At 33.5% G+C, this 11,201-nt stretch overlaps 1 protein-coding gene across 1 annotated transcript; it reads right to left on the bottom strand.

Annotated features, from left to right (window-relative positions):
- On the bottom strand, positions 1–10,104 carry LOC114179458 (UBX domain-containing protein). The gene is made up of 10 exons (XM_028065804.2): positions 9,881–10,104; positions 9,565–9,695; positions 9,373–9,489; positions 8,276–8,471; positions 5,244–5,321; positions 5,091–5,159; positions 4,183–4,326; positions 3,971–4,067; positions 914–1,197; positions 1–351 (listed from the first exon to the last, which is right to left on the bottom strand). The coding sequence occupies exons 1-10, from the start codon at positions 9,980–9,982 to the stop codon at positions 187–189; spliced, it is 1,383 nt and encodes a 460-aa protein (XP_027921605.1). The 5' UTR covers positions 9,983–10,104; the 3' UTR covers positions 1–186.
- Positions 10,105–11,201: the final 1,097 nt, after the last annotated feature.

Here is an 11,201-nt window from a genome sequence, read left to right as displayed (position 1 = left end):
TATTAACAACGTTAATATATTTCCATTAACTTCGTTTAACCCATCATTCGGATTCGTGGTCTATACACAAAGAGTTAATAACCTTTTCTCTGAACATAAGCATCCTCATTAAAAGATGAAAAAGGGATCATATTGATGGGAATCACCAATCTGAAGTTCTCAGTCTGCAAAGTAATGAACACCAACTCAGTCCCAAGTCACCGAAATCATAGAGTTGGCAAGACCTGATTCCTGGAAGGTTGAATTACTTTCATAGTCCAGATTTTTAGATGCTCCAGGAATTGCATGCGTTAGCCTAAATGGCCTTCTTTCATCTTCCCCTAGTTGAGTAGAAATGAAAGACCACAGCAGCTTCAACAAAAAAAACACAGAAATCAAAATCAGACAAATAAAATAACCAAAAACAATCAATTTGCATCCCAATAAGCAATACTAATACTTATTTTGAGTGATGGGTGGTGTAAGAAATTCATGAATTCAACTGAGGGTCAATAATTTTGTTCTTCAAATTAACAAGAAAATAAGCTGGCAACTTAAACCAGGGAACATAATTATTATCATGAACATTACAGTTATCCGGCAGTCATCAAATAAAATGTAACAAATCAACAGTACTGCAGAACATAAATGACTCATGCTTGAGTAAGAAGAGTATCCATGATAAATTTGATGATTAAAATATTTCACTTTGCTATACACCCATATCATATCCATTCATAATAATTACAATTTCAAAAACAATGTTGCAAATATCAGAAGACATGCAGATAATAATATCCAGTAGTTCTTTGAAGGGGGTAAAGAAGGTACAGCATCCAGAAATCACATTAAATTGGCAGAAGATCATTCCATAAGAACAATGACAACATTAGGTTGAATGAATTCCTACAGGTATGAGAGCAACATCCGTTACCTGAATTGGATCCGTGCGTAAGAAGTTACGCTGAACCCGTTGACCACCAGGAAGCCGCACACCAACTCTGCAGAGAAGATTTCTTTCAGCCTTGGGTTCCTCGGGCAGAGGTGGATATGTGGGCCTCTTAGCCAAGGTTGTTTCTTGCCCATTGACTGCAACATCAGCATCTTTATTTTCTCTACCATCCATAGCAGTTGATTCTTTCATGCTTTCCATAGAAGCTGCCAGAGCTCTTTGAACTTCCTCGTCCTCCTCTTTATTTTCATTTGATTCTAACAAGGCTATAACATCAAACAAGACCATGATGAGAACAAAATTCAAAAAGATGGTTTCATCATTAGAAATGTAAGGTAGGCATATCTCTGTGCTAAAATATAAACCTTGATTATTATAGTTACTTTCGTTTTTAACCAGCATATCAAAATTCCTAATTTCAGATCCTTACCATTTATTATTTTAATAGAATATTTCTTAGTTATGATTCTATTAATCAGGGTTTTCTTTATTTTCTATTAGCATTACTGTTAGATATGATCATACACACTAAGGATCACTTTATTTATTATTATTAATTATGATAATTTTTAGTTATGTTCTATTAGTTAGGGTTATCATTGTAGCCTTTTTTCAAAAGACATTTAATTGGAATTATAATAGCTAATAACAGATAGCTGCAAAGTTTTCACCCACAAAAACATTATGGCATGATAGCAGAGTGCGAGATGACCACTCTTTGTAATGTTATAGTTTAATAATATTAAAGTTTACAATAAACCCCCCCGCCCGCCCCTCTTTTCTACAATAAACAAGTACCCCTTGAGTTTTAAAGACACCACAGATGCAATCCCTTATTACATTTCATATGCACCCCCTTAGGAAAGTCATTATAATAATGAAAAAAGTAGAGGGCCTCAGAGTGATTTACTCTAATTATATTCAATACTCAGCGGTTAGAAAATCATATATGAATAAAACAAAGGTTCAATAGTTCAAAGTTGAAACATGATCTTTGTTTGGAACCACCATTGACTCGGGCAGTGTACTAGGTCAGAGGATAAATGGTTAAACTGCATGAACTGGTGTGTACATATATATGCATATATTTATATAAAGGTATGCATTGACACAGTGGTTGCCTTGACTAATTTTTGTGCATGTCATACATTTGACCCTTCTGAATCTAGCTTTGCAAGCTCTTTTTATAAATTGCATGCTCAATCCCATATCACTCGAGCCCAATAGGCCATCATTAACCTGAAAACTCATCTGCATATGAATGTGATGAGCCAGCCCAAGCCCTTACATACACAAACAGTTTAATTTTTTCTCCCTCGTCTCTCTTCTTAAGCCCCCTCTATGCTACAACAAATTTAAGATACAATAAAAAATTTCATTTCAGCAACTTCCCACTTCTTTTGGGTCCAGTCTAATATGATTCACATCCAGTTCAACGACATTTGACACAAGTTCAGTTTATAGTCAAATCAGCCAATCCAAACAGGCTTGATAACACTACTTGAAACTTAACAAACATAGATTGGGATTATGATAGGTTGGCGAGTATAGAATACACTTGCATTGACACCGGTTTGAGAGCCAATTCAATATTATGACTGACTGACTGAACTAGTCACAAGTTTGGTTTATGGTGAAACCAACCAGCCAATCTGACCTGAGTTTAATAACACTACATGAAATTGAACAAATAGTGTAAGCGCACCCATCATGTATCCTTCAGCATCCTGATCATATTATTTAAGATTGGGTTAATGATTGGTTGGTGAGTATAGAACAGATGTGAAGTTCCAAAAACAAATAGGAATGCTTAGGAAAACATTGGTGTGCCTGAGAGTAAGATTCATAAGTACAACTCTTAGCCATTTTCCCCCAACCATATATTCTAGTTATGATTGTTTCTTCGCTCTTCATTTGTGTGTATGCAGGACCTAGGATTAGGGTTTATGACCTGAGTTTAATAACACTACATGAAATTGAACAAATAGTGTAAGCGCACTCATCATGATTGGTTGGTGAGTATAGAACAGATGTGAAGTTCCAAAAACAAACAGGAATGCTTAGGGAAACATTGGTGTGCCTGAGAGTAAGATTCATAAGTACAACTCTTTGCCATTTTCTCCCAACCATATATTCTAGTTTTGATTGTTTCTTCCCTCTTCATTTGTGTGTATGCATGACCTAGGATTAGGGTTTAGTGAGGGTTCAGAAGGGATATTTTCCAATATTTGGGGATTAGATATCTTATTTCAAGATTTAACTAGGATTGAATTGTAGATATCATATCTCATCTTACCATAGGATTTGATCATGTCTGAATTATAGATATTTAATCTTTACTATTTGATCAAGCTTGAAGAGTAGACACTTTATCTTACCTTACTTGGGATTTGGTACATTCAAATCGTAGATGTCTTGTCGCGTTTAATCTTAGCATTTGACTATGTTTGAATTGTAGACATTTTATTTTAAAATTTTGGTATTTTTATACACCAACTGAAGTAAAAAATAAAAAAAAAAAACACTGTTGTATAGGGCTAGGGTTGTGTTTCTCTTCTCTGACCCACACACAGCAACCATAGTCATGTGAGGAACCCCTGTAGAACTGCAATGTGGCCCAATTTAGCTGCCATTTTCTGTAACTTGAGCTGCAAAAAAAGAATGCAACAGACAGGTGCAACACATTGACTGTTGGGGGACAGACAGCATGCCACAACATGATGCTCTGGCACGCCAGCGGTGCTTCAGAAGAAATTGCAGTTAGTCTAGGGGACTATATTAAATGGAGGTAACTAGGAGCGTGGGTCGATCCTATGCAAAGATTCAAAAGAAAACCTCAAGAAAAGGCAGGATTTGAAAAACTCGAAAAAAAAAAAATACCAGAAGCAGATTAAGGGAGGTGACTAACGTCCATCCAATACAATATAGAGTGTTGATTAGTAAAGTAAACATGTACAATGACAATAAAGACAATATTAAACATCAAGTCATCTAACACCAAACAAACACCTGGAATATATACAGATACAGGCAACAAACCTTTAGATTTTGGTGGGCTAGAACTTCCTCTAGGACGCTTGTGAGACAATGTAATATGATGATCCTTAGGCCCTGCATCAAGGAATGCTAGTAGACCCTGCATCAGTAGGTTAAAAAATAACCTAGTTCAGGATTTACATATGAATAATGTTTCAATTTCTCAAGAAAAAATGTCTCCATTACAACAAGTTAAAAAACTGTATCACACATACTTCCAATAAGCTTTCGGGTTCAACCATTCCAATCCAAGAGCGCATCTTTTGGCCAGTGATGGGATCAATAACAAGTACAACAGGAATTGAATCCAGTCGGTAATAAGTGCAGACTTTTCTGCCTTCAGTTGTATCATCATATACCTATATGCAAAAGTTATAATTGACAATGAAAAAGTGCATATAATACTAAAAATAATACAATAAATGTAAGTGTAATATAAGCAACAAATACTTTTGAATAAGAGGCATAGACAAAAGTTGGTTAAGATTTAGAAAAAAAAATATAATACTAAAAAATACAATAATAATTGACAATGAAAAAGTGCAAATAATACTAAAAAAATACAATAAATGTAAGTGTGTAATATCTGCAACAAATACTTTTAAATCAAGAGGCATAGACAAAAGTTAGTTAAGATTTAGAAAAAAAAATAACTCAGTTTCCAGTTAGCGTAAACCTAATTGAACTGAGTCTTACTGACTCAAGTTTTCTATACATAAATTGAAAGCTGCTGTCTAAACAACTAACGTAAAAGTTCATCAAACTAATAAACACAATTAAGAGAAAGATATACACAATTTAACTAAACACAAGAGAAAATGTAATCTTACATGCGCCCATTTTGAAGTCCAAATATCACTATCCTCCAAACTTCATGATTAATTTCTTTAGTCTTAGTGAACTTATTCTTTTATTAAAAAAAGTTACAATAAGATAAAGCTAAGCTTAACCTCATATTGTTAGTGTCATTCTGTATATTATGAGGCAAGATAATATCCACAAACTTTTTTTAAGAAATCTGAGAAATTACAACAACTCTGATAAAAATGCCATGATAAATAACATTTTAAAAATAAGACAAAAATAACTGCCAGTGTTCAAGTCAACAGAGTAGGAAACTGACCTGCCAGAATATACAGTTTGTACTAATAGTCTGAGAAACAGCTTCATTGGCCCAAGTATCACGGTTTAGCTTCACAAAGTGATCATGATATTAGTAACGCCAATACCGAAACAGATCAAGATAAATGAAGATGGAAAACCAAGAAAATAATACCATATGGGAGCTGAATTCCTTGGTAGATTGTATGTTCACCAACAACCATTTGTTCTGCAGGGAAGCAGCATCTTTTGCCTGCATACAAAGGCCAAATGTTTAGTCACGATGGTATACCATCTATATGTTTATATTTCTAAATATATACACTGCCCATCTAGGGGGACCTGCAACAACTTTTTAAGCAAAAACTCCCATAAACTATGGAGATGGAAATGATTGTAATCAAAATGAGTTTAAGGCATCAACTTGTACTATTAACAGACTGATAAAAATAAAATACGAAGTGGAAACTCAAATACTCTATCATATATGCAAACCAGAAACAATCTATTTTATATTAGAAATCTCACTAAGATAGGGCAATTCCTGAATTAGGTAGGTATTGGCCAGTTCTAATTTTGTACAAGTTATTAAGCAATTATTTTTACATTAACTTCAAATTAGGCTGTAATTGTTATGATATGACAGTTATATTGGTTTATAGGTTCTGTGACAGACTTGTAGAAGACAATTAAAGCTTCAAATTATTATCCTTTATCTATTGGAATAATGAGACTCCTTGTTAGGAGCAATGTTATCAAAATTGCGAGTATATTGGCACAATCCTAAGAGTATGGGAGACCCAAGAGAGCAAACATGCAAGGCAGAACATGAAGGTCACAGATCGTTGCAGGATTGCAACTTTGCTCATAAAATCAGTCGATCATGCATCACATCAATCCTGAAAGCGTTTTTGTGCAGGCTCGGACTTTGTTGCCCAGTCTAGTTCCCAACTCCTGTAGTTGGGCTGCTAGCATCACTGTAGACAAGGTTTGAATCACCATCTCCAACTCTCGCATCACTATTGCTGGCACTGCCTTCATCGTCATCAATCTTCATGGACATGAAACCTAGTCTTGAGGGTGCGTCAATCTTTGTTGTTGCTTTGGCTGTTCAGATTTTTTCCTCACAGAGATACTTCTTATTTTATTATTTTAGTAAACCATCACAGTTTAAAAGACATTTTCTTCTCAGTGTTTGTTCTATAATTTTTTTTAATACTTTTTTCTATTCTTGCTTCCATTTAGATTTAGAGTGTTAAGTTCATAATCCGTATTGAGCAATTATGAATTTAGTAGTTATTACGAGTTATTATATGGCTTATGGGACTAGCTGTGTTATGTATTGGATATGTTTATGATTATTACGAGTTATTTGTATTGACTATATTATTTAAATTAATGTTCATGTCTGTGTAGTTTTTCCTATATGCATTACTCGTATGAGTCAAATTGACATCTTTTATCTCCCATCCCGTTCTCTTCTGATAATTGAGTTTGACAATGTTGTTAAGAAAACACAGAGTATATACACAAATCTGTCCCAAAAGCCAATTTATTTCTTTCTTTATTTAGAATTCAGCTTGTTTAATTCTTGAGTCCAACACATTACTAGAGAAGGAAAAATAATTCAAGTGATTTTTAAGTAGTGGTGATGGAGATCACTGTGACAACTCCCAATCTTATATTAAACAAGGCTGGTTGAAGATTATATGTGAATTTTGAAATGTCATTGGCGCAATAGCTTGAAATACCAGAGTAGAAGGGTTTGGAGTATTTTATGAAAGGGATTACTAATGTTAATATGAGAAAGTTGTGAACTTGCAAACAAAGGATGTATTTCAAATTCTATTAGTGGGTTTTGGTTAGGTCCCCCCACTTTTGTATTTCATTTTCTAATAATTGTATTAAGAATATTGGATATGATTGGTACAGGTTGTAGTGCTAACCTAGTTAGGATTGCAACTCATAGCAATGCAATAGCATTCTTTCCTTTTTGATTAAAATAAATAATTTTCTGAGTGTTAATTTTCTGAAACACTCAGAGGTGGTTAGATATATTACTATCAGAGTTATTTTGACCTTGTCTCTTTCTAATCACTTGTCTATTCAGCAAATTGACATTGATAGTAGTTTCTTAATGGCTTATTAGAATATGTTATAGGATTTTCTTACATCCTAGTCTGCACTCACAAAACTTATCTCTTACAGAAATACTATAATGATGACGGTGGTTCAAATATCGATGACCAAAAATATACTTCTGCTGCTAGCACATTTCATTCCTTAAGCCCCCCAACCAAATCTCATTTATTGATGGTTCAAGAAATTAACTTCGGTTACAAAAACCCTTACTGAAGCAGAATAGAGGAGTCTTGCTACTTCAACCTCAGAGAATCAATGGGTACAGTCTCAACTGAAAGAACTACAAGCTGCTTGCTCCATGCCTACAATCTACTGTGACAATCAAAACACCGTTGCTTTGAGCTGAAGCCCTGTGCTGCACCCTCAAACAAAATGCATGGAAGTGAACACTTTTTTGTCAAAGAAAAAGGCTATAGGTCATTCCCACATTGTTGCTCGTGTTGCTCAAGATAAGATTGCAGACATTTCACAAGCCTCTCACCAAACTCAGATCTATCACTCTTCGAGACAAACCCAAGTTATTGGACATCACCAATCACCCTGAGTTGTAGGGTAGATGCTAGAGTATATCGTATATGATCAGCTACTAGTCACCTAAATTTGGTTATAATTCAGTTGTACCAACTAAAGTCATCCATAAATTGTGATCCGTGTATTTTAAAACAAAGATTATCCATAGCATCTTTTCTTTGTTTTTTCTAAATTATCTCTCTATCAAACCGATCTAAAAAATTTAATATTAATTTCACATTAGGTAGTTAAACATTATGATATGATAGTAATAGTTAGACAGATTGTGTGACAGGCTTGTGAAGGGCCATTAAAGTGTTAAAAAGTTATTCCTCGCCTTCTGAAAGGAGGAAACAGCTGTTTTAGGGGGAAACCCCAAGTTTGTACACAAATATGTCCTAAAAACTAATATATTTTATATTTAGTGTGCTTATTTCTTGAGCCCAACACAGTACTAGAGCTGTGTTTTTTTAAATTCTGTCTACATTAAGTTTGGCTTTCATTCGTTTCCACTCTAACAGAATCCATAAAATCCAATCTAAGAAGCATGTTTACCTTATCAAAAGGACCATTGAACATCAAATGAAATGGTGGGCGATAAAGTGAAGCAAGATTGTCTCGAGAAGTCTCTGCTGTAGAAGCAGCACCTTGCTCTGGCTCCCAAACCCCTGGATTTCTCATTTCTTCTTCAAAGTTACGAAATGCGACTAGGGTGCTGGGTTCTTGTGAACGATGCCCACCCCTTGGCGCTCTGCATAAACAAGAAAAAAAACAACAACATGAATACACCATTTGAATGTCGAAGCAACATATATACTACAGCACAAGAAAGTAGACTTATAAAACTCAATGAGCCAAACTAAAACATTGGCAAATATCTCTAAAGATAAGACAAGTTATTAAACACAATTAATTGAATTATGGCTACAATATCACTTCACTTAGTACTTTTGTAGTTAACATTATGAAGATAAGAAAATATGTCACAGTTGTAACATACTTTAGTGTAATACGTTTGACAACCTTTGTTGCAATATTGCGCACATTTGTTGCTGGTTTATATATATACACACACACAACATGAATACTTCATATATGTACATAGTAGAGTTCCTAGTGTTTTCAGTCCTTGAAAATTATTTAAACTTCAGTTTTAGTCCTAAACTGTTTACAATTTTTGAAAAACCCAAACTTTAGTGCCTGTGTAGGAAAATAAATTCAAGTTTTAGGGGCTAAAGGAATTTTTTCAAAATTACATTGACAAAACATTTGTTTATAAATTGGAAACAAAAACCAATATATAGAAATTCTTCAGGGACTAAAAAGTAAAAACAACATTCATCCTATAATACATCCCATATTCCAAAAAAAATAATAATTGCAAGCATTATAATGCTTGGTGGGTCGTCATAAAACAGACACACCATATTCAAAAAAATAAATCCTTCCAGTTATGTATGGACAACAAGACTGCCTGTCCAGACTCAAAAATTCACCTTTCGTTCACCTAATTTAGTTTCATATCTCTTAAAGGCACACATAAACAGCTTCCAGATTATACAAATATGTAATCCAGAGTTTAAAAAAACACCTAATAATACAGCATTGCATCTCTGACAAAAAAAAAATAAATGAAGTACAGGAAAACGTACCCATACAGCATTGCATCATCATAGAGAGTTTCCCTTATTACAGGTAAGGGAGGGCGCACTTCTTCTGCCTCATTAAGTCCAACACTTTCACTCCCTGTTGGGTCCTTCCTAGGTTCACTGAAACAACAAGCAGAAGTTAGAGAGAAAACCCACAAAAATCACTGAAAAATACCACAAGAATCACAATACCACCTGGGAGGTTGGTCAGTCCAGGAATCAACATTTTCCAAAGGCGGAGTGTGCAAAGTTGGAGGCGGCACTGCCCCACTTTCACTACCTATCAAAAACAACTGAAGAGCCTCCTCAAGCTTCCAACTGGTAGCCTGTTACAACATCAATCACAGCAACAACCCTAATATTCCTTAGATCTGTTAACAAAGAACAATATTCTATACCTCACTGTTGATTAAAATTGGGTTTGCACCTTTATGAGTACTTAGAAGTTTCAAAATTACACAATAATGAGTGAGAGCGATGTGAAATTGGGGAATTCGGGAGAGAGTGAAACCTGGAGGAACTGGCGCGCAGTCTCGGCAGTCTGGCCCTGAGCAACCTCAAGGAACGAAGACACCATGCTCTGCTGCTCGTTCGCGGACAGCATTCCCTCCATTGATTCCGATCGATTAGGGGTTAGGGTTCCTTCCAATGCAGAAGAAGAAGATGAAAACAAATAAGAGTACTCATTAACCAACTAACACACACACGTCCATCACTCTTTCAGTAATCTTAACGTTGATGTGAAATAATAATAATAATAGTAATCTATAATTAAATATCTATCTATAATTTATAAGTATATATTTATAACAAACACGTCATTATTATTTCTATTTTATGTTTTACAATATAATTATTATAATATTTTAAAAATTAATATAATTATTTTTACATAGTTTTTATAAAAAAATATTTTCATTATTAATTTTAATTATTTTTACATGTTTTTCATGAAAAAAATATTCATTCTTACTTTACCCTTAATAAAATCAGTTAGCTTTTTTCAATAATAATAATAATAATAATATTATAGTATTTATTTTCTAATTTGTACCACTTGTTTTTATATTTAATTTCAAAATAATTAGAATAAAATCACTTTTTTAATTTTTAAAAATATTTTAACAAATAACCAATAATTTTTGTTTTACTTTATTCTTAAAATATATTATTATATTTAATTGAAATAATAAATATTACTATGAATTTAGAGTAAAAATTCGCTTAAGTCTTTATTTCAATTTGAGTTTGACGTAGACTTATGAAATTTTAAGAATTATATAATTATAATTTACAATATAAAATATTAAGAATCATATAATTATAGTATAAAGGTTTAATTATGCCTTTGGTCCTCAATTTGGAGTCAAAATCTTAAAATGGTACTCAAATTTTTAAAAGTCTCAAATTGGTCCCATTTTTTGTTAAAACGTCTCAAGTTTGCCCTTTCCGTTAAGTCAAGATTGACACGGGAGCGCCACGAGTCAGTTCCTCGATTTTTTGAATTTTTTTATTATTTTTTTTTTAATTGTTTTTGAATTTTTTTTTTTGAATTTTTTTAAAAAAATCAAACAAAATGTCACGTGTCAAGCTGTCATCGTGCCACGTGGTAGTGACAGAGTGATGTGGTAGTGACAGTGACACGTATCAGTATTATGCCAGGTGTCATCTCCTTATACTCAATTTGGTCCCCTTATTTTAATTTGTCTCAATTTAGTCCCATTTTTTGTAAAAATTAACAATTTTGTCCCTCTCCAAATTGAAATCAAATTTAATTTCTATATAAATATACACAAATATAAATAACAATTTTGTCCCCTTATTTTAAGTAA

The sequence above is a fragment of the Vigna unguiculata genome, chromosome 3 (genome assembly GCF_037176805.1).
Source record: "Vigna unguiculata cultivar grain cowpea cultivar isolate G323 ecotype 2 chromosome 3, ASM3717680v1, whole genome shotgun sequence".
NCBI lineage: Eukaryota > Viridiplantae > Streptophyta > Magnoliopsida > Fabales > Fabaceae > Vigna > Vigna unguiculata.
Note: the sequence above shows the minus strand (reverse complement) of the source record. Positions and strands in the feature narration are given on the sequence as shown.